This window comes from Podarcis muralis, chromosome 3 (genome assembly GCF_964188315.1).
Source record: "Podarcis muralis chromosome 3, rPodMur119.hap1.1, whole genome shotgun sequence".
In the NCBI taxonomy this organism is placed as follows: Eukaryota; Metazoa; Chordata; class Lepidosauria; order Squamata; family Lacertidae; genus Podarcis; species Podarcis muralis.
This window is the reverse complement of record NC_135657.1, coordinates 5,725,581-5,751,938: the sequence shown is the minus strand read 5'-3', so window position 1 is coordinate 5,751,938 and position 26,358 is coordinate 5,725,581. Positions and strand designations below refer to the sequence as shown.

Genomic DNA, 26,358 nt, shown 5'->3' with positions numbered 1-26,358 from the left:
AAGGCCAAACTTGCCAGTTGTTCCTTTTATCTCTTGATTCCCTACTTTAGCATTCCAATCCCCTATTATGAGCAGAACATCCTTCTTTGGTGTCATTTCTATAAGGTCTTGTAAGTCTTCATAGAATTGGTCAATTTCAGTTTCTTCAGCACCAGTAGTTGGTGCATAAACTTGGATTACTGTGATGTTAAAAGGTCTGCCTTGGATTCGTATCGAGATCATTCTATCATTTTTGAGATTGCATCCCAGTACAGCTTTCACCACTCTTTTGTTGACTATGAGGGCCACTCCATTTCTTTTACGGGTTTCTTGTCCACAGTAGTAGATATGATAGTCATCCGAACTGAATTCGCCCATTCCCGTCCATTTTAGTTCACTGATGCCCAAGATGTCAATATTTATTCTTGCCATCTCATTTTTGACCACATCCAACTTACCCAGGTTCATGGTTCTTACATTCCAGGTTCCTATGCAATATTTTTCTTTACAGCATTGGACTTTCCTTTCGCTTCCATGCATATCCGCAACTGAGCGTCCTTTCGGCTTTGGCCCAGCCGCTTCATCAGCTCTGGATCTACTTGTACTTGTCCTCCGCTCTTCCCCAGTAGCATGTTGGACACCTTCCGACCTGAGGGGCTCATCTTCCAGCGTCATAACTTTTATATGCCTGTTGTCTTTGTCCATGGAGTTTTCTTGGCAGGGATACTGGAGTGGCTTGCCAGTTCCTGCTCCAGGTGGATCACGTTTGGTCAAAACTCTCCACTATGACCTGTCCATCTTGGGTGGCCCTGCACGGCATAGCTCATAGCTTCTCTGAGTTATTCAAGCCCCTTCGCCACGGCAAGGCAGTGATCCATGAAGGAGAATGACAGTGGTAGTGTCCATTAATTTTGATGGGCCAGATTCAGTTACCGCATTCCACCAGCAAAAACCAGCACAAGGACTGGTGCTAGCACAGTAGCGGCTCCCTCTGGCCTAGCCCCCCCCAAATCTGCTCTGGAGGGTCGGGGAACCCCCAGAACAGTACAGGGGGTGAGATCCTCAAAGGCGCCCTCAAAGCTATTTCTTTTTTGGCCAGCCATGGATGTTGTGGTATCATCCTAATAGATACTGAGATTTGGTCGGACAGGTGCACTCTGCGCATGCTCGTGTCATTTATTTCTGGGGCTCACAATTTCTTTTCATACCTACGTCAGCCTCCTAGATCTAGAAAGCTAACTTTAAATTCCCCCTTTCTGCCACAAGCTCACCTTATCGTTTTGGGTAAATTACTCCTGGTACTGTGTCAAAAAGGGATGCGGGTGGCGCTGTGGGTTAAACCACAGAACCTAGGACTTGCTGATCAGAAGGCCAGCGGTTTGAATCCCCGTGATGGGGTGAGCTCCCATTGCTCGGTCCCTGCTGCTGCCCACCTAACAGTTCGAAAGCACATCAAAGTGCAAGTAGATAAATAGGTACTGCTCTGGCGGGAAGGTAAATGGCGTTTCTGTGTGCTGCTCTGGTTCGCCAGAAGCAGCTTAGTCATGCTGGCCACATGACCCGTAAGCTGTATGCCGGCTCCCTCGGCCAATAAAGCGAGATGAGCGCCGCAACCCCAGAGTCAGTCACGACTGGACCTAATGGTCAGGGATACCTTTACCTTCACCTTTACCGTGTCAAAAGAGTAGCAGGAATGGGGCAATAGACCAGTAGTACTCTAAAGGCTACCAAATGTATTACCATCTAAATTTTGGTGAATTACCACAAATGATGCTACTGCACCAAATCTTTTAGCCTTTAAAGTGCTGTTCCTTTTGTTGTTCCCCTAAAGTTACGGATGAAGGACTATAAAAAAACTACAAAAATAAAAATGTTTCAAATGAGAAATCAAGTGTGGAGACCTTATATATAGTATGGGAGCATGGAACGCACTTCCAAAGTTTCTGAGCACAATTCAAAGTGTGATATACAAATATAATTCATTCTGCTGACAAAATTCAAAGGGCTGGTGCTGACCTTTAAAGCCCTAAACGGCCTCGGCCCAGTATACCTGAAGGAGCGTCTCCACCCCATCATTCAGCCTGGACACTGAGGTCCAGCTCCAAGGGCCTTCTGGCAGTTCCCTCCCTGCGCGAAGTGAGGTGACAGGGAACCAGGCAGAGGGCCTTCTCGGTAGTGGCTCCCGCCCTGTGGAACACCCTCTCATCAGGTGTCAAGGAGATAAAACAACTATCTGACTTTTAGAAGACATCTGAAGGCAGCCCTGTTTAGGGAAGTTTTTAATGTTTGATGTTTTATCATGATTTTAATACAGTCATACCTCATGTTACATTTGCTTCATGTTACGTTCTTTCAGGTTACGTCCCGCGGCGACCCAGAAGTACCGGAAAGGGTTACTTCTGGGTTTCATCACTCGTGCATGCACAGAAGTGCAAAATGGCATCACACGCATGTGCAGAAGCGGCGAATCACAACCTGTGCATGCGCAGACTCGCCGCTGTGGGTTGCGCTCTTTTCATGTTGCGAACGGGCCTCCGGAACGGATCCCATTCGCAACCAGAGCTACCACTGTATTCTGTTGGGAGCTGCCCAGAGTGGCTGGGGAAACCCAGCCAGATGGGCGGGGTATAAATAATAAATTATTATTACTCTGCCTGAACACTTGACCCAGGTAAGCCTTTCCCAGCAGGCAGCCACACACTGAATTTGCTGAGGATCAATATGTAAAGTCTGTAGTCATGAATATCTTAGATGTGATGCAAGGGATGCCAAGGGTCATCTAGTCTGACCCCCTGCAATCGCAGCTGAAGGCCCCCTGACAGATGCCCATCCAACTTGCTTAAAAGCCTCCAATGAAGTAGAGTCCAGTACCTTCAGAGGGAGTCCACTCCATGTTGAGCAGCTCTTCCTATCAGGAAGTTATTCCTGTTTTTATTTCAATATATTGTAACTTAGCGTTGCTCTGCTTATAAGCCACCAAGAGAATATTCACCTATGGGCAGCTATAGAGATTAAGTAAAGCAGACAGCATTGGTAGCAGGTGACTCTAGTTAACATCTGGGTTGCAGGGTAAATAGAAGCAAACACAGTCACCTTTGCATTTAGGATTTTATTCAAGTAACCATTACTGATGTCTTACACTAGATTGGGGGGGGGCAGTGGAGAGAGAAGACAAAATCCTAAAAACTGGCACATAAGTGATACAGAAGCCAAGTAGCAAAGCTCTTCTCAAAAACAGGAATTTATTTTTGTTAAAACAAAACTGCAGAACTTGGAAAGGTGCAGAATGAGGTGGTTTGCTTACTTCCAACTAAATACACCAGGCTGTAAACCAACAGGATTTAGTTGCACTGCACATTGGAGGCAAAACCCAAATGACAGAACCCTCTTAAATGTGTCCTCATATGAATAGTAACTGCATCTACAGCCCAAATCTTAACATAGATCATGATGGTATGTTTGACTTCTTGACACCTCCTCTTATTCCCCTCTCATCATCACAGGATAAAGGACACTGGGAAACATTTTGCTCGTGAATTACTGCTTATTTATATTGTTCATTGAACATAGTTAAAGGAAATGGAGAAAGCAAAACAAAAATGCTGCTGAGTTACTCCTTGAGATCTTGAGGAGCCCTAAAATGTATTCGATCAAGATCAACTTTGTAAGGCCCACTGGGCCAAATCTTGTAAGTCTGAACTGTTTGGCAACAAAGAATTGACCAGAAGTTCAAATTTCTCTTGGAACGGTAAATATTATGGGCAAAATCTGAACATGGCAACACACAGTTTTTTTCAGATGAAAGTATTTTGGGTAAGAAACTAATGAAAGAAGTGTATCCTGGTACCTAACTGAGAAAGGGAGAGGAGGTTGCAGTAGATAGCCCATGTGTCATTATGTACTTCTTATATGAAGATGCTGAATGCAGGAAGCCTACTGGATCAGGCCAAACACATCTGTGTGGTTAAGCATCTTACTTTCCACAGTGGTCAAGCAGATGACCCCAGAGCCTACAAGTGAGACATAGCCCTTTCCTGCTGCTTCTGCTTCCTGGCTACTTGTATTCAGAAACATATCGTGTCCCTGAACCAGTGGCAGGGGCAAGAGAGAAAGATAATACATGCAGTTGGGTTAAAAATGCCTCTCCCATGCCAGCTTCTCCCCACCCCATATTTTGAGTGTCTAAAATATCAAGCCTACAGACATGGTCCAAAAGGATTGTCAAGTGAAAGATGCTAATATAACTATATTTCTAGCTCTCAAGGAAATCTTCATCCCTAAATGGCGAAGATAATCTGCATCAGCCTAGAACACCTGGAGTTGGCATCAGCCATTATTATTATTACTACCACTTAAATCTGTATACCATCCTATACCCGCAGCCATGTTATCCAAAAGATGAAGTGAATAAACATTGCTCTTTATTTTGCAAGGGCAGACTTGTTTATTTTAAGATTGCACCCCAGGATCAACACAACTGGACGCTCAGCTGACCGGCAATGTGTGCTTAAGGTGAGCCCCACAGATGACCTGTTCACCCCGTAGATTGAGTCCATTCTCCCCATAATGATCACCCACTGTCTATTCCCATTATCGTAGCAGCTTCAGGGTTAAGACCACAGTGTACATGTCATCCTCAAGACCCTCAATCAATGTATCAACTGCAACCTGGAATAAGGTCTCAAGGAGATGTGCACATAAAATAATTTAAAAGTCAAGAACGCAAACACATTTAAAACAAGGTGAAAACAGGAGAAAGTAAAGACTCATTTATCCAGCCTATCAGAACAGAAATATCCCCAATTGTTTCCAGAAAGTGCAAATAGTGAGAGCCTGTAATATCTCTATGTGAATACAATTCCACAGAATATCATCCAGTAACTAAGCCAAATATTTGATCACATGGAAGAGGAACTCAAGAGGGAGAGGAGACTGTCCCTGTGAACATTTGTTGGAGCCTGTGGCAATCAAGTTGCACATTAGGAGTCAGGAATGATGTTTTTCTGTGAAACCCAGGAGCTACACAGCATCCAGAAGTGCTTTTGAAATTATCTATGTGGGTGCACAGGAGATGGGGGGCAAACAGGAAGAAAGATGAACGGAGACATGAGCAAGCCTTCCTAGAAGATGGTATTCTGGTGCTGTGCTGCTTCAAGACTTCAAAACAGATGAACACTCAGTATGGTTCTGCCCAGGTCTTGCCAGCTGATCACTTGAGGCTGCATCACACCTGGAGAGTCAGTTGACCTGGGCAACCCTGGAAATGGAGCGGGTTGAATCGAGGAAGGTGAACATGGTGTTCACCAGGTCTGGTAGATCATAATCGTGTTTCCATCCCCAATCTTGGCGAGCATTGCTGTCGTCAAAAATCATCGGCCAGCTGTCAGCTATAGCACGGGGGGGAAAGACAAAACAGATTGTGTCATAAGCAAATTCCTCCTCGCTTTATGCTTAATTCAATAACTTCAGTGGCTCTCCCCATCCCCCCCCCAAAAAAAACCCAGGTTTGCTTTTCTACTTCTAAAAGAAAAAAGAAAAGGAACAGCAGCTTCAGGAGGGAGAAGTTTTGAAACAGGAAAGCATCAGGGAGGGGAGAGGGCACAAATCTTCTCTCATCTCTTTACCAAAAAATAATGTTCCAAAGGGAGGAGTTTCCTTCTTTCACTGGGATCTATATATGATATACAAGCTATTTGCAGGTCTGATTGTGATGGTAAATGTCTATAGAACACAGCCTTCCCTCCTTCATTTGAATGTCACCTCCTTCATGAAGTAGGAAAAGCTTCTGCCTAGGTTTAAATGCACACATTTCCCCACTTGGCCCAAAATAAAGCAATTTTTACCTGGCATTAACTGAGAGATGTTGCCTTTGGGGTGCGGGGAGGAAGACAAGATTCTGGTGGCCCTGCAAGGTTTTCACTGGAATGTGTTGCCCATTTTACGATGGCATTTTACTATTTTATAAAACCCAGTGGTTTTTGCCTTACCATTTTGAGGCTCTGCTTCCCACACACCCCAGTACATCTTTTAATATTTCCTGTCTCCCAAGAGCAAATTTGAGCATCCCCATTGCCTATATAGCACCAGACCACTGCAGAACACCACCCACCAACTCTTCTTAGCAGGGGAACAAATGCTCCTCTGATTGATCTGACTCCTCCATTGCTCACTATGGATAAGATCCGACATAATCCACCTGTAAGACTCCTCTCGTTATCAAGATGCCTTACAAAGTCAGACCTTTGGATCTGCCGAGCCAACTGTATGCCAATTGACAGGAGTCTACCAGCTGAAAAGTGTTTTTCCAGGCGCAGCCTTGCTATCCAAGTCCCCCACCTTCACTTCACAACTTTCAAGTACTACTTAGATCAGCCTTAACCAACCTGACGGCCTTCAGAAGTTGTGGGTTACAGCCATGTTGGCTGGGGCCAATGGAAGCTATAGTCCAAAAGTTCTGGAAGGCACCAGGTTAGTGAAGGCTAGTTACATCTATCATGCCTTGGCCCAAAGCCCGGTGCCATTCATACGAAGGAGCGTCTCCATCCCCATCGTTCTGCCCGGACACTGAGGTATAGCGCCGAGGGCCTTCTGGAGGTTCCCTCCCTGCAAGAAGCCAAGTTACAGGGAACCAGGCAGAGGGCCTTCTCGGTAGTAGCCCCGCCCTGTGGAACACCCTCCCACCAGATGTCAAAGAGAAGAACTACCAGACTTTTAGAAGACATCTGAAGGCAGCCCTCTTTAGGGAACCTTTTAATGTTTAACAGACTACTGTATTTTAGTACTTTGTTGGAAGCCGCCCAGAGTGGCTGGGGAAGCCCAGCCAGATGGGTGGGGTATAAATTATTATTATTATTATTATTATTATTATGAAGAAGAAAAGGAACAATGGGATAGAGCCAAGAGGAACACCCAGACCCAACTACATCTAGCCTATTTTAAGATCCAACAACAAGATGAACACACATTGCAGTGAAAGATCAGAGCCCAGTACTGACCTATGGCTTGTCTGACAGCATCTACTTTGTAGGAAACTTCAAGTTCTGGAATATGCTTCTGGACCTCTTGAACCAGCTCCTCGGGAGTAAAACTCAAAGCGCTGATGTTGTATGTCCTCATGCTCAGCCCTTCAGCAGGGGCTTCCATGATCTCCAAGGTAGCTCTCAGGCAGTCATCAATGTACATCATTGGGAGGCGGGTGTCTGGTTTGAGGTTGCACTGGAACTTGCCCGTCTTCATCGCATCGTGGAAGATTTGGACGGCATAATCTGGAGATGAGGAAAGTTAAACACAATGCTAACTGGTAATGCAGCTGTAAGAATATAAAAAGAGCCTTTCGGATGAGGCCGATGGCCCATCTTACAGTAGCTGGCAAACCTAGACAGCATCTTAAAAAGCAGAGACATCAGCTTGCCGACAAAGGTCCATCTAGTTAAAGCTATGGTTTTCCGAGTAGTGATATATGGAAGTGAGAGCTGGACCATAAAGGCGGCTGATCGCCGAAGAATTGATGCTTTTGAATTATGGTGCTGGAGGAGACTCTTGAGAGTCCCATGGACTGCAAGAAGATCAAACCACTCCATTCTGAAGGAAATCAGCCCTGAGTGCTCACTGGAAGGACAGATCCTGAAGCTGAGGCTCCAGTACTTTGGCCACCTCAGGAGAAGAGAAGACTCCCTGGAAAAGACCCTGATGTTGGGAAAGATGGAGGGCACAAGGAGAAGGGGACGACAGAGGACGAGATGGTGGGACAGTGTTCTCAAAGCTACCAACATGAGTTTGACCCAACTGTGGGAGGCAGTGGAAGACAGGAGTGCCTGGCGTGCTCTGGTCCATGGGGTCACGAAGAGTTGGACATGATTAAATGACTAAACAACAACAACAATTTACTGTTTACAACTACTTCCCTACAGGAAGCTGGCAGGCAGGACCCAAGCAATAAGACCACTCTTTCTTCCTGCTGTTTCCAATAACTGGTATTCGGATGCATTCTGCCTCCATCTGTAGAAGCAAAACATAGCCATCGTGGCTAGTAGCCACTGGCAGCAGTCACCTGAATGAATTTGTCTACTGTAAAGCCATCCAAGTAGACAGCCATCTCTGTCACACACAGTGAAGGAGGAGCTGCTGAATGCCTCTCTCTCCTTGATGTTCATCTTCCCTTACATACCAGTTTCCCCTAACAGTTGAGAAGAACAAGTAAAGTTACTCACTAGGGCAAGGATAACCAGGCAGAGGGCCTTCTCGGCAATGGCACCCGCGCCCTGTGGAACGCTCTCCCACCAGATGTCAAGCATCAAGGAAATAAACTATCTGACTTTTAAAAGACATCTGAAGGCAGCCCTGTTTAGGGACATTTTAAATGTTTGATCTTTTATTGTGTTTTTAATATTCTGTAGGGAGCTGCCCAGAGTGGCTGAGGAGGTCTGGCCAGATGGATGGGGGAATACATTATTATTATTATTAATTATTATTATTAACATGAGGACCTCCAGATATTGTGGACTACACTTCCCATTAACTCTGGCCACTGACCATGCTGGCTGGGGCCAATGGGAGTTGGAATCCACGGAAGGTATCACACTGGCTACTCCTGCACTAGAGAAAGAAATAAAGGATGATAAACAACGGCTGGAGTGTTTATGTGTGAGAGATACCAATTCCCTCCATCGTTCCCTTCTCCTATGGCACATGAAATGTTCTGCCATGATCTAAGGCAAGACCCCCATTTCCCCCTCCCTCTTAGTATCCCTATTGTATTTTATAGGCTAACTTTATAGACTAACTTACCAGTTGTTCCCCCGCCAGGCTGGGAATCAGCTGAGATAATACCAGGATATCTTAGGCACCGGAAGTCTAGTCCATACCTGTAATGGTAATACTGAACAAGGAAAGAAAAGATACAATTAGCTACTAATTCTTCTACAGTAGCAACTCTAGCTACCTGGTGTTAGCGGCTTCTTAAAATGTTTATAGAGGAAATTAGGGAAACAGACTGATTTTAGGAGCAAAAAAGGGACGTTTGCTGCAACAAAGTCTTGTGGCACCTTCAAAACTGAGAGATTAGTTGTGGCTGATGATAGCATTTCACAACCTATCAGCTATTTTTCTTTAATTAATTAAATTTATATCCCTGCTTCTCCTCCATCATGGAACCCAAAGCAGCGTACATGCAGGTCCCCCTTTCCGAATGCTCACGATGTGAAAAAGCAATTATCCAACGTGAAGAACTGGCACCTAAACCTCACTATGCACACCACAGATTAAGTTATCAGAGCAGATGGAGTTTTCTCACTTTCTTACTTGTTTAAAAAGGTAAAGGTACCCCTGCCCGTACGGGCCAGTCTTGACAGACTCTAGGGTTGTGCGCCCATCTCACTCAAGAGGCCGGGGGCCAGAGCTGTCCGGAGACACTTCCGGGTCACGTGGCCAGCGTGACATCGCTGCTCTGGCAAGCCAGAGCCGCACACGGAAACGCCGTTTACCTTCCCACCAGTAAGCGGTCCCTATTTATCTACTTGCACCCGGGAGTGCTTTCGAACTGCTAGGTTGGCAGGCGCTGGGACCGAGCAACGGGAGCGCACCCCGCGGCGGGGATTCAAACCGCCGACCTTTCGATCGGCAAGCCCTAGGCGCTGAGGCTTTTACCCACAGCGCCACCCACGTCCCTTCTTACTTATGTTATGCTAAATTGTGGCAGCCATATGGGAGGGAAACAACCATGCAGAGAGACTGGACTAATCAGTTTTTCCCTTATGTCTTCTTTGCTGTTTGGCTGCAGCCATTTCAGGAAGAAACCATGAAGGGAGCGGGGAGAGAGACTGGACAAATCACGGATTAGAAATGTTCCCATAGGAAATATTGGAAATCGTCAGCTTGCTATGCAAACACTTGCCTAGCGAACCATTTACTGGGAACGCATTGTGTCCAGAAAGCGGGACTTGCATGTACATGTGGTTCTCAGGCAGGCGGTCCATCCACAAACCAACCAGAGCCAGACCTGCTTAACTTCAGCAAGGTGGTGGCCTCATGTACCTTCATAAACATAGCTAGTGGCATTGGTAATACAAGAGTTTGTTGTTTACATTCTCTCTCATAGAATGGAAAAAGGCCTGAAAAGTTATGAGTGTCAGTCCAGATTTTATGGAGTGGGAGGAGAGAGGGAATGTTCTACAGTGCATTTTCATACAGTCGTACCTTGGAAGTCGAATGGAATCTGTTCCGGAAGTCTGTTCGATTTCCAAAACATTTGGAAACCAAAGCGCGGCTTCCAATTGGCTGCAGGAAGTTCCTGCAGCCAATCAGAAAGCGCAGAGCATGTACAGCTTCTGAAAACCGGAACACTCACTTCCGGGTTTTGATTTGTTTGGGAGCCAAGGCCTTTGAGATCCAAGGTACGACTGTACTGGCATTTGATGAATTCTCTTGGGTTAAGATGCCATCGGTACAGGTAACTTAGAAACAAAATACAAGAAATTCATTTAAGCAACTTTAAGCAATGATGTGCGCTTTTAGCAGCATTCGCTGTCCATCCACAACACCACAGACAAATGCTCATGAAAGGGGAACCACCGCCACATATTGAAGGGGGCTGGAGGCATCTGCACAAGGAAAGGGCAACTCTTACTTCTCCCATGAGCTCAGCATGAACTTTGGAAACACCGTAGATTGTCCTTGGCCTCTGGATGCAGAGATCGGGAGTTGGGTTCCTAGGGGACGTGGGTCCAAATGCTCCAATTGTGCTGGGGACAAAGAGTCTCAAGCTGTGCTCAGCAGCAATATCAAGAATGTTGTGCAATCCTGGGAACAGCAAACAGAGTTATCAGGCTTGAAACCAAGCGTTAACACTCCCCAGAGGGAGGCAGGGACAGCTAAACAAACAATGTGAAGCAAGCTGACATCTACCAGTGATATTCACAGATCTTGCCAAAGGGACATTGGCTTCTCCAACGGCACTGAGCAAAGCGCTGTAATGAAACAGCCACGTAATCCGGTTGTTCACCACTATCTCACGGAGGTTCTTGTAGTCCAAAATGTCAGAGTAGATGAAAGGACCTAAGAGGAGGAGGAAGGTGAAAGCATGAAGGTAAGAGGCAGCGTAAGAACCTACAAACTGGAGAGGGTCACCTGCCTTTTGGACAAAAGCCTGTTGATGGAAAACAGAATCTCAAGGAATTCCATTCTCATGTTCTCTGCAGAACACTGCATGTGTAACAAACTTCATACACAAGTGTGTGCATCCTTTCATGTACATACAGAATGATCCATTACAAACAGGTGCAAAAATGTTTTGACCATGATGTTGTGCACCATCAGTTGTGCACATTAATCAGCAGGTGTCCATTGCAGTCACCCCCAAACATACATACATCTACTGCATAGCAGCTAGGCCAAATTTGACTCGTTTCAGTTTACCAAGGTGCTGTTTGAAACACCACAAGAACTGCAAAACTGATTTCGCCAGAGACCTTCAAAGTATAAAAAAAGTTGAGTGCATGCGCAACAAAGTTAAGGACAACTTAACTACAGCATCTCCAGCTCTTGAAAAGCTATGCACTGTTCACAGAGCCAGATCTCATTTGATGCAAGCATTTTGCTTTGTTTGAGCGTCCATTTGGAGGATATTTTTGCTTTGATCAGTTTCCTTCTGTACCAGGAAAATACCACTGACAAGGCAAACTGCATGGCGAGATTTAGAGAAAAATGTATCAGGCATATGAGGAAAAAGTTTCCCACCACACCATTTACAAAACTTGGTTAAACTGGTTACTTCATTTTTTAGTGTGCTATGATAAGCATGCAAGGAATCTATAGCTAGCACTAAGTTGGTCAGTCAATACTGCTTGTATAAACACTGAAGAGTTGGTTAAAATATAGAGCTGCATACATGGAATACCACACGGGATTTTCTTACATGCCTGGGGTCATTATGATAAAGGTTAACAATATGCCCTAAGCTGGAACCAGACAATAGCTTTTAAGAAAGGTAAAAGAGTGATAAAAACATTGCTTTCCACTGGAATACACACTCATTTGTTTTTCCTGCCATTGGCTTCTGTCAAACAGGATTTACAAGGTTTTGAAGTACTGTAATACCCTGTGAACCAAAAGCAGCAGTGGAATGAGTGAGTACACCACAAATTAGGATGTCCCTTCATTCCACTTTTCAACTCGACTGCCTCTCTTCAAAGCAGAACATCACACTGTTGCCTGTTCAGCATGATTAGATATGGCATACATTTAATGTACAGGTGTCCTTCGGTTTGTTTACCATTTATGTTCACACAGAAATAAGCGAGTCAATTCAATTGCTGTTGCACTAGCATCAACACAAACCCTTTCTAGCTATACTGCATACATGTTGGCTTTGTTTTATGGAAGGTGAGATCTAGCATATAACTAAGTTTTCAAGATCCTTTGCCAAAGAGGATCACTGCTGCTGGAATGTAATCATAGTGTGGCTCAGTGTAGCTCTCTCATCATAATCTGGTCACTTACCGCTATGAAAGACATTATCAGGGGGCTTCCTAATATCTGATAGGATTACATTGTTCTTTCCAAAGCGTTTTCTAGAGAAGACAGAAAGATTAGACTCAGAACAGCTTTCCTGAAATCATTTTAATTAGCACGATAGGTTCTTTGAACAGAACTAGCTTTGCTAGGTGCTGTGCCTTCTAGCCCAAAGTTCCTGCACTCTGAAATAGCAGCATCAACAACCCTCCTGCATCAGGAAACATTAGCCGATGACATATGGATTCAGTTTTGTGATCAACCCAGATCAGTGTACAATGCAATCTCCATTTCCTCCCTGCTTTTCTTCCCAGGACACAACTTTAGGATTGTGAATGAGATGTATGTGCCTGATTTTCACCTTCTAACTGCAAGTAAATGTAATCATTCATGGGAAATCTTAACCTATATCTTCAAAAAGGGCACCAGAACTTCTAGTTGTAAATCGAAATTGCAGCTTACCTCAAGAGCTTAGCAAGTCCTACTCCAAGTTGGCCAAGTCCCCCTACAAAACAAGATTAAATGTTTACAGCACCTGAAATGTTATGCCTTATAACAACACAAATAAAAATACTTTATGTTCTGCAGAGACTGAGAACTTTAGACATAAACTCAATTAACAGAAGCTATCAAAGGAAGATACAGATGGGTTATTTAGTTTAGTGATTTTGACCTGCACAAGAATGATCTGTAGCGTACTAATCCTCAAACTTCAAAATTACTACCTCATGAAACGTTGGCATCTCAAGAGGGCTTTGGCTCAAGAAAGAAGTGGCAGATGATCCATCATCTACAATAATCAGATGGAAGCTGAACCCTCTTTTTCCAGGGCTACATTTGGAGCAATGCTCCTGTTCTCAGTGGTCTGGAGTGAGGTAGAATGGACAGGCCTATGTGTACAAGGGGATAAGGGCTCCAAGAGGGTTCACAGTGTTTCTCTAAACCAGTATTTACATATAATCAGATGACTATCAATACATGTGGTCTGATACAAAGAAATACAAACAGAACAGAGGAAATCAACAGCAGAGTACTGCTTAACAGCAGACTGACCTGTAATTAACACCCGTGGATGGTCCGATTCTGAGAACGACACCGAGTGAAAGCTGGCATCTGAGGCTACCTGCCGTGGTGAGAAACCAAGACACCTAACCGGCACAACAGCAACTTGACAGCCACAGCCAGGTTTCTGCAGCACCTGCTTGACAGCTCGGCTCAAGCTCCTCATGGCTGGCATTTTTCAAGGCTGTTGGAAGAAAAGGAAATTTCACGGTCACTAAGAAGAGGTTCCACAAGCAGTCATTTTTCATAAGCGCTTCAGAAAAACCAGCTCTGCCTGAATTACCCAACAATTCATTAGCTACAGTGGGAGTACTCATATACAGTGGTACCTCAGGTTAAGTACTTAATTCGTTCCGGAGGTCCGTTCTTAACCTGAAACTGTTCTTAACCTGAAGCACCACTTTAGCCAATGGGGCCTCCTGCTGCAGCTGTGCCACCGGAGCATGATTTCTGTTCTCATCCTGAAGCAAAGTTCTTAACCTGAGGTACTATTTCTGGGTTAGCGGAGTCTGTAACCTGAAGCATCTGTAACTTGAAGCATATGTAACCCGAGGTACCACTGTACGCTCAATGGTAGAGCTGCTGGTCGATAGTACACAGCAGTCATGGCTAGTATCTATGTCAGGCATCCCCAACCTTCGGCCCTCCAGATGTTTTGGACTACAATTCCCATCATCCCTGACCACTGGCCCTGTTAGCTAGAGATCATGGGAGTTGTAGGCTAAAACATCTGGAGGGCCGCAGGTTGGGAATGCCTGATCTATGTCCTGTATTGAAGGCAGCATGTCTCTGAATAACAGTTGTTAGGGAGAGTGTTAGTACATTCAGGTCCTCCTTGTTGACTTCCCACGGGAACAGACTGCAGAGCTAGATGGGCTTTTGGTTCTGATTCAAGATGGCAACTTATGTTCTTAGCATGTGCTTTGCATCTTCACATAGGAGTCTTTCCAGGAAACCATAGGAAAATGCTGCCAGTCACAGACAACACTCATGTAGTTGGAACACTTTGACTCTGCAACACAGTTTACCATGCGCTCAGAACACTGGCATGCCACTGTCAGAAAGGGAAGTGCTATCCCAATATGGCAATTTGCTTGAGGGGACTCCCTTGTTATAACTGTTTATTATAAAACAAATTGTCAGTTCTGACAGCTAAATTGTCATGTCTGCTGGTCTACACGGTCAAAGTCGACACCAGGGCTTTCCAAATTTTTTCATGTTGGTGACACACTTTTTACACATGCATCATTTCGCCACACAGTAATTCAGTTTTACTAGCAAACCACAGGTTAAGCTAACCTCTTTCCAGCCCTGGGAAGAGCACGGGGAGCATTTGTGCAACACACCTACACACTGCAATCAGCACATTAATGTGTCGCGACACACAGTTTGGAAAGCTCTGGTCTACACTATATTAACAACACGGCATGCAATGAACTTCTCTTGCACAAGACCCATTGAAATGAACAGATGCTACAGAAGAACATATTATTTCAGGGACTACATTAAATTTGTACCATGCTTTTCCTCAACCATCAAGTTCTGCACACCCTACTTAACTCAGTAGAGCATGAGACTCTTAATCTCAGGGTTGTGGGTTTGAGCTCCATATTGGGCAAAAGATTCCTGCATTGCAGGGGTTAGACTAGATGACCCTTGTGGTCCCCTTCCAACTCTACAATTCTATGATTTTATGAATCAGCTAAGATTAGCTTTGATTGTAAGAGAACACTGTATAATGTTAAGACCAGAATGAAGACCAATAATAAATCTTCACTGATGTAATATAATAGCATAGACACTTTTTTAAAAAAATCATAATACATCACTGCAGTAAAAATAGAAATCATATTGCATACTAATCATATTTCTATCCTAAATTCCTGTTCAGCATGAGGCATACTTTTGAAACTTCCAAGTAACAAACGCACGCACAACACAGTATTAAGTACCATTCCTGCTGGCTTGCTACCTAATGTTACAGCTTCTTGAAGGCAGCCAGAATCAGCAAGGTCCTAGCTACACCTGTTGTCTATAAATCTAGTGCAGAGGGGTTAAGAAGTCTGACTGCAGGGTCATGCAATTCATTAAATTTGCAGTACCTTCCCTCACAACCGTGCAAAGAAATAGGGATTCGATTAGAGAGAACACACCTATTACAAAATATATACCATTTTCCTGTACACACACGCCCAACCACAAAGTAGAATCTTGCTCAGCCTAACTTCACTTTAATAACTGCTCAAAACTTACAGTTGATAAAGCTCAGCCAGAAATGAATTAGTGAGACACATACATTTTGGGGGTGGGGAGGTAGAAGGCCAGACAACACACTTATTGACACATTTAAAAAATAATAAATAATAAATATTCCCCCCCCCCACACACACACTGCAAAGATATAGCTGTCCAGGGGTCCTTTACCTTTTTACCTTTACCTAGTCAACAAGTGTTCCATCTAGCTAGATGGCCAGTCTAGAAGTAAAGGGTAATTGACAGCTGAAGTCAGGCTAGGGCGAAAGCTTCACAGTCATCTTGGGGTGCCAAGTTCTTCCCCATGATGGCTGTCAGTCTGGAGTTCTTAATACCTTAGTACCCTCAGCTGTTAAAATAAATTGATCATTTGACCTCCTTCATCTGTTTGCAAATGCATACTGGTTTCTTTTTCTGTATAGGCAAAGCACTTGCACGACGACTCCAGGTTTTCCAGCCTTATCAGAACGTTGCTCGTCTTTTTGTGCACTGGGTGTCCTGGAAGTCTAATTTCCATCCATTATGCCTCTGAATGTGACTTTCAAGAAAGGTTGCTCTTATCCCATGTTTTTCTTTGTTGTAAAAAGCAGAGTTCTAATGCCCTAATGACCTAAGATCCTACACATCTCTTTACTCTAGCTTTTGATACCTGAGCTTCATATTTTTAGGACTTGCTTTGTTTCTGTGTTGTTGTAAACTGTTTTTAACATTCTGTTTTAATTGTTGTATCCTGCCCTGGGACCTTGGAGAGGACAAGAGCTAATGATGGCTATTTCACTCTCTCAGCATCCAGTCAGAAATCCATTCTTGACACTCACACAGTTCATAATTGATTACATTATACTGGGGTATTAAAAGATTAGAATAGAAAAGGGCATTAAAGTGCTTCAATAAGGTTGAAAGCTACACACCTTCTAAAGTTGATATACATGAATACAAGAACACACATTATACTCTCGGAACTTACATAAATCCTCACATCACCAACTGACGGAAACGACTACTTTTCATGTAGATCAGTAATAGTGCTAAGCCTTAGCACATGAAGGAAAAATGATATCTGTGTCTGGTCATTAAAATTATACTGACAGGGTCCCATTTAGCATCTAAGAGAAGCCATCAAACTAGAGATAATTCATTTATTCTAAATGCAACTGAAAAAAATAATCTAAAAAGCAAATATTTAAACAGTGTCTTCCTTCTTCCCAAAACAATAATATTTTCTTCCCTCATCTTACCTTCCTCTTTTTTGCCAGTGGCTTTGCAAAGCAAGAAGGAAAAGAAGAGGGGAGAGACATTTATAGGGCACAGCCTCTCTCCGTCAAGCCAATTGGAGTTCTTGAAAGAGTGGGAGTTGTCCATTACACAGAAAAAGGGCGTGCGAGAGAACACATGGTATCAGCACCAAACACACATCATAATCCAGGTTGTTTGATTTAAAAATAGCGTCACCACACAATGGGCACAGAACTTTGAAGACAAGAAGCAACAGCAACGCTGCTTTTCTAATAAATACAGGGCCTGCTTGCCTGGTTCACTGGATTAATACTTTATCCTAAATTAACACCTGCCGACTATTGTTTTAATGGAAACTGAAGTAATGGTACTATAAACTGGATTTGTTTGGCTTAAAAAGAAAGATTAAAAACTCTCCAATAGTACTTCAATTTACACAACTGGTAAACTAAAAAGCCTCTAAGGTTTAGTCTGAAATGATGATGGTGATGATGGTGATAATAATTTATTATTTAATAATAATAATAATTTATTATTTATACCCCACCCATCTGGCTCGCTTTCCCCAGCCACTCTGGGTGGCTTCCAGCAGAATATTAAAATACAATGATTCATTCAGTATTAAAAGCGTCCCTAAACACACACATACATATACACTGTATATATAAGAATATAAGATGGATCACAAAGTATGAATGGTGGGGCATTTTTTTTTTACACTTATTTAAATTTATTAACACAAACTTGATGGACCAATGGTGTGACTCATCAGTACCAGGCAGTTTCCTAAGTTCTAAAAACAAAGTTATGTAAGCCTTACTGCTGGCAGATAGGTAATAGAAGTAATACTCTCTGGCTGCAGCGTGACAGATCTCCAGAGTGATAACGTAACCTAGGCACCTGCTACGCACACAGAAATCAAGAACATTTTGCATAAATTGGCAGACCTCAGGTTCATTCAGCAACAATAAGGCTATTCAGAGAGAGTTAGGGACCCTAAAGGTCTTATTTTGCTGTAATTAACAAATTTAAGGGAGAGGGTAGCAATTTGAAGCATGAAATCAATAGAAGGCCTCTAAAGAAAACTGAGGAACTGGACTATGACTTACCAGCTGGTTTCCTACAGAAGAAAACTGGTAGCAACAAGCATGCTTTTATGAAGAGTAACTTAATGTACCGTGTAGTTTGGTCCTTAGGTAAGCTGAATTGAAGCTTTTAAGTGCTGTAGATTCCAGTGAACAAAATGGGAAAACTAGAGATTATGCTATATCAAACTACCGTAATTCTTTCACTGATGTACTTAATAGCTGTCCAATTAAAGTTAAACACACTGCTATTTGGAGAAGCCATCCAAAGGGACAATATTCACACCCAAAGTTTTCAGCATTAGAAAACTGCAAGTTAGTCCTGCAACAAAATGTTGCAGTGCAAAGAACTCCTTTTCAGGGTTCCAGATATCCAACTCCCCACCTGGCATCCCCCCAACCCCCCCCCCCCCCCCGTCCTCTCACACATAGTATGTTCAGTGCTCACTGAGTTGTTTTGGGAGGTCTCTCCTGTTAGGGGTTTCCACCTTTTCCCATTCCGCTTGCTATTTCTGCAAGCATCAGGGCTCCCCTGAACTTGCCAATACCTCCCTCTTGTGCCTGGATGGTGCCATTTCTGCTACGAATGGATTGGCAGTCAGGAAGAAGTTCACAATTTGTGCAGACTCTGCTACTGAGCAGAAGTCACCAACACTGCACCTGCCAGTGTCCACAGAGGATTCAAACTCTGAGCTATCATAAAAAAAAACAACCACAAAAAACATAGCCCTCCTAGAAAGAAAATTAAGCAAATTGTGCAAGCACTCTTCTATTTATTATTATTATTATTATTATTATTATTATTATTATTATTATGGTGAAACGACCCAACCTGGCTGCTCCCACCTATCCATGTTTTTAGCCAATGAGTGAAGCCAATGCAGTGATTGATGAATTGTATTCGCAGCAGGAATCCCTGGGACCTTAAAGAGCTGTTTCCCCCTCTGCTTTACTGCCCTTTTCCATTTTCTAGTAGTCCTTGGAATCTCCATATTTTGCACTTCCTGGGGATCAAAAAATTTAGAGGAGGAGGAGTGGAGAGGAACTGACAGGATGCATTTCATTCCACTTGCAGAGACGTAGGGATGACAGTGGACAGTAGCCAACCTTCTCTTCTATGTTCTTTTACAAGGGAAATATAATTTCCAAATGCAATTTCTTTTCTCCTTCATTGATAGAGAAGTGTTGCAAAACCCACCCCACCCAACATGCTGTAAATGATCAGAGAATGCAAGAACGTTGTTCAATGGCTTCTTCCTCAAGCAAAATAAAATATTTTGTGCACCACCCTTTTATTTTTATGAACAAATCCTGCATGGGGACTGTGTGGGGATTTCTTTATCAAAAATACTACAAATTAACTCTTCCCAACTGCAATCAATGAGATTCAAAAGTATTTACTTGGGCTGAATTGTACCCTACATTATTCAGGGGAGCGGGTGGCGCTGTGGTCTAAACCACTGAGCTTCATGGGTTTGCCGACTGGAAGGTTAGGGGTTCAAATCTGCACAACGGGGTGAGCTCCCACTGCTCTTTCCCAGCTCCTGCCAATCTAGCAGTTCGAAAGCATACCAGTGCAAATAGATATATAGGTATTGCTGTGGTGGGGAAGTAAACGGCATTTCCATGCTCTCTGGCATTCGTCATCATGTCCTGTTGCACCAGAAGCAGTTTAGTCATGCTGGCCACATGACCTGGAAAGCTGTGGACAAACGCCGGCTTCCTTGGTCTGAATTGAGATGAGTGCTGCACCTCATAGTCGCCTTTGACTGGACTTAACTGTCCAGTGGTCCTTTACCTTTTACCCATGTCATTATTGTTGCAAGGCAATTTTAGACTAGACGTATTATCCATTTAATAAGAGGATTTCATTTTTAACTTCTTGGCAGCACTGAACAGTGTGCAACGTCACTCCCATGTTTACGCAGATTCTCACTTTTATGTCTCTAGGTCTATTACAGCAAGTTCCTTTCCTGGAATTGCTTTTAACACTGCAATGCCCATTTTGATTTCAAGGCGCTCTTAAATTACTACCCATAACTCTTAGCTCATGACAGCCAAGTGCTAAGTTAACCTCTGGCTCACACACTGCATTGAGCAATATAGCTTGTGCAGCAGTTACTACGCACTGCCTGCAGCACAGTTAGTGGACGATTTATGGGTCTCCCATTGCCTCTTCAGCTACTGCAGGAATGGAGTGCTGCTGCAGCAACACGTGCAAGGACTTTTTTAAAAAAAATGCTGACGAAATAGAAGTTCAGAGGAAAGTGAAAGACAAACGTTGGAATTCAACATTAAGTGGCACTGAAATGAAATGCAGACCATGATGCGTTTTATTTCTGGGAGGCGGCAGGCAGCACCTTTGCCATTAATTTCTATGCAATTTGATACCTGAACTTTGCAGAACTTTTGCAAAGTGCAAAATCAAGCATAGTTTGTTTTCTCTTTTTAAGCCCACATTCCCAGAACATTCGCACTTCTATCTCAACAAGTCTTCACTGGCTTAGTCATGTACACAGAACGGAAGGTGGCAGGATCCCCAAGGACATGCTCTGCAGGGAGCTGGCTTCAGGGAGTAGGCCTGTTGGCAGACCAACTCTGTGTTACAAAGATGTCTGCAAACATGGCATGAAGCAGCATCAACCCTGCCGTGTGGGAATCCCTTGCAGACAACCGCAGTGCCTGGAGACAGACAGTCAGGTTGTGCATCCATGGCAGGGACCAGGAGAAGTGACTGCAGGGATGATTGCAGAGAGAAGAGGAGTTTGGATTTGATATCCCGCCTTTCACTCCCCTTCAGGAGTCTCAAAGTGGCTAACATTCTCCTTTCCCTTCCTCCCCCACAACAAACACTCTGTGAGGTGAGTGGGGCTGAGAGACTTCACAGCAGTGTGACTGGCCCAAGGTCACCCAGCAGCTGCATGTGGAGGAGCGGAGACGCGAACCCGGTTCCCCAGATCAGGAGACTACCGCTCTTAACCACTACACCACACTGAAACGCCATGGTGCATCTGCAGCAGCACAACTGGACACCTTGATCTGCCCCAGCTGCAACAAAACATGTCCCTCCCTTCCAACAGTTTGACTTCATCCCCATTGGTGCGCTCTCCCATTGTATCTTGGGACAGACAGTTGCCGCCTCGCATTTCCATTAAAGGCATCAGCCTCCTACAGCACAACAGGATGCCACGTTGAATGCAATCCAGAGAAAGGTGGTTGTGCCCTCATCCTATTAAAATGAGTGTAATTTAAATTATTAACTAGGAACTTGATAAAGTGGGACTTCAACACAATTAACTACAGTATACACATATTTTTGGCACCTTTTAATGGCAAACTCTGGAATGTAAGAAGAAAACTCCTTCTCCTCTGCACCTGCACTATAAATATTCTAATTGGGAAGCTACAATTTGCCCTAGGTTCTTAAGGCATATGTTTGCAGTTTGGGGGGGGGGGGAGAGATGAGGAAAGTTGGTATTAGCATTATGCAACTCCCTCTGAAAACAAAAGTTTCACCAACATGAGGAGTGACCCTCATGGCCTTGTTAAGTCATTGCCTCACCTCACCTTGAGGACACGAGATGAAAATTGTAAGGTATTGTGTAAACGGAATAGTATTACAGAAATAATCCTCTTTCTACACTGGGTGCCCAAACAGGCCAGGGAGAAATAAAGGTGGTTTCCTTTCTTTCTTAAAAAAAAAACATGAAGAGAAAAAGCAATAGCTTTCCCAAAATGCCCAAACAGACTACAGGCTACACATGTACATTGCTCTCCTGTGATCATGCTGCCTCAGCAGCAGAAAGCACCATAAAGCACCATGCAGGCAACCCTTATGGATCAGGTTTAGACTACTGTATAGGGAAAGAAGTTGACGCGGGTGGTGCTGTGGGTTAAACCACAGAGCCTAGGACTTGCCGATCAGAAGGTCAGCAGTTCAAATCCCTGTGACGGAGTGAGCTCCCGTTGCTCGGTCCCTGCTTCTGCCAACCTAGCAGTTCGAAAGCATGTCAAAGAAGTGCAAGTAGATAAATAGGTACCGCTCTGGCGGGAAGGTAAACGACGTTTCCGTGCGCTGCTCTGGTTTGCCAGAAGCGGCTTAGTCATGCTGGCCACATGACTAGGAAGCTGTATGCCGGCTCCCTCGGCCAGTAAAGCGAGATGAGCACCGCAACCCCAGAGTCGGTCATGACTGGACCTAACGGTCAGGGGTCCCTTTACCTTTACTGCTTGCCTGCCTTCAGCCTGGGGCAGTACAGGAGAAGAGTCCAGCTGAGGGGAATGTATGAGACCTGTGCCCAAGCCCCTGACTCCATTGAATTCTTAAAGCTCCAAGGGGACCCATGGGCACTTACACACACACACACCAGCTTAAAAGGCTCTTGGAGGTGAGAAAAGCTTTTGGGTAAGCATGCCTTCAAATGTACTCCCACATCCCTGGACCAGTTCCCTCCCCAGCAAAGACAACACTAGATTTCCCGCAGCCTCATCTTTCAAGAGCTGGCTGCTATGGAGGAGGAGGAGGAGAATGTGAGCAAGGAATAGTCCATGCATCCAGCTAGGAAGGCAGGACTCACAGCAGCAAGGGAAATAAATTAGCCAAAGGTTTCAAAGGGAGATGAGCTTCACACATCTTACTTTCTGCCCTTCACTTCTGCAGCCAATATGTAAGACTTTTTCTCTGTACAAGCATACCAGCAATTTGACCACATGGGATGGTGCTACTTAGCTGCCCGTGTGCAGAGGTGGACCAGCTGGACCTCAGGATGGGGAGAGACAAAGTCGGGTATGATGCAGGCGGTGATAACAAAACATCTTGGCCGCCAGGTTATCGAGAAAAAGGAAGTGAACTTAAAACAGGTTACCCTTTGCCCTTTAAGATACTATCTGAGACCTTTTAACTTTTTGCACTAATTTAACAGCAATTTGGTGCATGGGTCAGTCCTCATTAACTGCTGCTGTGTAGAGGCGGGCAAACAGATTCTACTCAGCCCAAGAGGGTGATTCAGGATGGGAAGAGAGAAGCTAAGCATGCTGCAAACACCAGTGATGAACTGGTGTCTGTGGGGGGTCACCTCGAATGTATCCATTTGGTGTCTCCCCTTCTGGGATACAATTAAAGGTAAGGGTAAAGGGACCCCTGACCATTAGGTCCAGTCGTGACCGACTCTGGGTTGCTGCGATCATCTCACTTTATTGGCCGAGGGAGCCAGTACAGCTTCCGGGTCATGTGGCCAGCATGACTTAGCCGCTTCTGAGAACCAGAGCAGCACACGGAAATGCCGTTTACCTTCCCGCTGGAGCGGTACCTATTTATCTACTTGCATTTCGTGCTTTCGAACTGCTAGGTTGGCAGGAGCAGGGACCGAGCAACGGGAGCTCACCCCGTTGCGGGGATTCGAACTGCTGACCTTCTGATCAGCAAGTCCTAGGCTCTGTGGTTTAACCCACAGTGCCACCCGCGTCCCTCATGGGACACCTGTGGCCCTGCAAAAGTGGCAGACGGACTTTCAGTGACAGGTACGGGAGAGGGAGCGAGAGAAGCTCCTGTCTGGGAGGGTCTATCATGGGGCAGGGAAAATAAGGGCTAGACAAGTGCATGCACTTGTACAGCCTTTGTGCCCTTTACAATTATCTCACTATTGATTTGGTATGAATAATCTTTTAAGCCTCTGGCTTAAGCCTCATCCCCTACTGAAACAGAGCCTAAAGCCAGTTCCACAACATACATTTAAAGCACATGAGTTCTGGGAACTTTAGTTTAAGGGTGCTGGGAACTGCAGCTCTGAGAGGGAAACTACAGTTCCCCAATATTCTTTGGAGGAAAGTGATGTGTTTTAAATGTTAATGGAACACACATGCCTTCTGCCACCTCCAGCCCCTAGCATATTAAATTTTCAAGACTGAGTGCCTCAGGGCAGGGACCCACACTTTTTGCCTCTGCTCTGTAAAGCACCAGGAATAAGGAGGATTGCAACATGAAGGGCTGGGAGTGCTATTCAGCAAGCAAGGTAGGTCTGCTTAAAAATAATAACCAAAATAAATCAGCATAGAAACAACACCTGGAAACGTACATCAGGGAAGAAAGGGGTTTGCTGGTTGTTGTTTTTTTAAAGGGAGGGCTAAGATTTTTCAACCAAAACAAAACAGCATAGATAATAAATTTAAATAAAATGCTATTTCAGTACATTTGCTGCTGAGACAGAGAGATTGAGATTGCTGAAAAATCTTAGTCATTCCATTGGGAGGGAAAAACAGAGGAGTTTAATAAGATTACACCACAAAAAAGCCAGCCAAGAAAACAAAAACCCTTTGTTCTTTCCTTTTTTGAAACTTACCACTTTATTCTGATCTTTGTTGTTAGCCACCCTAGAAATACTTTACAATTATTATTAATTTCATGTCTATACCACTTCTAATTAAAAACAAAACAAAACCCCAGCATCAAAGCAGTTTACAACCTACATTAAAGCACCTAATAAAACAACCCAGGATGAAACATTACAGAAGAAAGTCAAGTATAACGCATACATGCAAAATGCATTCTTGTTCTGTGTGCGCGTGTTTAAAGAAAAACACATAAATGTATCCAATAAATGCCCAGGAGACAGTGGAGGCTTGATGGAAATCAGAGCAGCGGGTGGAAGAGGTGAGGCTTTCCTCTGAGCATGTGCAGAGACCCTCTCCTACCCCCCCCCTAAAAAAAACCCCTTAAAATTAATTGAGGTGGAGCCTCTGGGGTCCCACCACGTCGCTGGTTAAGAAAATAAGGTATTTTGAAAACTCGAGTATTCGGTTTTTGTTTTATTGTGTTCTCGTTTTGTATTTTATAAAATAAAATAAAATAAAATAAAATAAAATTTAAAAAGGGGGAGAGAAAGGAGGACAAAGGACGGTTCTGAGGAGAGGAAAAAAATACGCGCTCCCTCACTCACCTGCTTTCTTTCTTTTTATTTTTCCCCCCTCACACGCGACTAAATCCTTCCCGCTCCTCCTCCGCCGCCTCACGACCCACCTGACGCAACGGCTCCGGCACCTGCCCTTATATAGCCTCGCGCCGGCTCGCGGCGACCCGCCCTCCGGTTCCCGCCTCCTGATAGGCTGGAGTCGGGCCGCCGCCTCCCTCCCCCGCCGCGCCTCCCTTGGCGTAGCGGAGGCAAAGCGGCCTCGGCCAATGAGGGGCGCCGGCGCCGGCAACTGCCGAGCCGCGCGGGGTTACTATGGAAACCGCTTTGGCGGCGGCCTGGCAAGAGGCTGCGCTGCTTAAAGCGAAGGCCGGAGCGGGAGTGACGTCACCCCCGCACCTGCCGCGTCAGCGCCTTCTCCTCGTGACGTCATTTGTGAAGGTTTAGAAAGGCAGGAATACATGGAAAGGAAAGGGATGCTGCTTGGGGGGGGGGGCAGACAAGGAGTAATATGGGAAGCGGATCCAAGTTTAGCATTTCTTACAACACAGAAGCTCAGCATTTAGGAAGGACACGCCCCCAAAGGGTCATCGACCCCCTGCAATGATGGAAAAGTCCTGACAGATGGGAATCTCCTTCCTTCTAACTGGAAGCCATTGCTTCTGGTCCAACCCTCTGGTCCAACGAGCTTGCTCCATCCTGCGTGAGGCAGCCCTTGTGATATTCGAAGATGGCTTTCATATCTCTTCCCAGTCTCCTCTTTCCCTCAACCGTTCCTCATAAGGTTTGGTTTCCAGACCCTTCTACTAAGGACCCTAGATCCTTTTCGCAAGTAATACAGTGGTACCTCAGGTTAAGAACTTAATTCGTTCTGGAGGTCCGTTCTTAACCTGAAACTGTTCTTAACCTGAAGCACCACTTTAGCTAATAGGGCCTCCTGCTGCCGCTGTGCCACCGGAGCACGATTTCTGTTCTCATCCTGAAGCAAAGTTTTTAACCCGAGGTACTATTTCTGGGTCAGCGGAGTCTGTAACCTGAAGCATCTGTAACTCTAGGTACCACTGTACTGCCAAGCCAGGTGTTGTTGTTGTTCAGTCGTTTAGTCGTGTCCGCCTCTTCGTGACTCCCTGGACCAGAGCACGCCAGGCACTCCTGTCTTCCACTGCCTCCCGCAGTTTGGTCACACTCATGCTGGTAGCTCCAAGAACACTGTCCAACTATCTCATCCTCTGTCGTCCTCTTCTCCTTGTGCCCTCCATGTTTCCCAACATCAGGGTCTTTTCCAGGGAGTCTTCTCTTCTCATGAGGTGGCCAAAGTCTTGGAGCCTCAG

At 44.7% G+C, this 26,358-nt stretch overlaps 1 protein-coding gene across 2 annotated transcripts; it reads right to left on the bottom strand.

Moving 5' to 3' along the window:
• Positions 1 to 3,068: 3,068 nt before the first annotated feature.
• On the bottom strand, positions 3,069 to 25,206 carry LOC114594915 (L-threonine 3-dehydrogenase, mitochondrial-like). Of its 2 annotated transcripts, none has more exons than XM_028725191.2 (9): positions 25,058 to 25,206; positions 13,540 to 13,732; positions 12,949 to 12,991; positions 12,475 to 12,545; positions 10,882 to 11,031; positions 10,604 to 10,776; positions 8,767 to 8,857; positions 6,975 to 7,244; positions 3,069 to 5,366 (listed from the first exon to the last, which is right to left on the bottom strand). In XM_028725191.2, the coding sequence occupies exons 2-9, from the start codon at positions 13,721 to 13,723 to the stop codon at positions 5,218 to 5,220; spliced, it is 1,131 nt and encodes a 376-aa protein (XP_028581024.1). In that variant the 5' UTR covers positions 13,724 to 13,732; positions 25,058 to 25,206; the 3' UTR covers positions 3,069 to 5,217. The 2 variants fall into 2 exon arrangements, with proteins under 2 accessions (XP_028581024.1, XP_028581025.1); XM_028725192.2 differs by lacking the exon at positions 25,058 to 25,206 and adding an exon at positions 17,040 to 17,118.
• Positions 25,207 to 26,358: the final 1,152 nt, after the last annotated feature.

Excerpts from the sequence above, each read along its gene's own strand:
- LOC114594915 (XM_028725191.2), bottom strand. The coding sequence starts at position 13,723 with ATGCCAGCCATGAGGAGCTTGAGCCGAGCTGTCAAGCAGGTGCTGCAG. Across the intron at positions 12,546-12,948 it reads GGACTTGCTAAGCTCTTGAG|AAAACGCTTTGGAAAGAACA; the intron begins GTAAGCTGCAAT and ends TGTCTTCTCTAG. Across the intron at positions 11,032-12,474 it reads TGATAATGTCTTTCATAGCG|GTCCTTTCATCTACTCTGAC; the intron begins GTAAGTGACCAG and ends TCCTCCTCTTAG.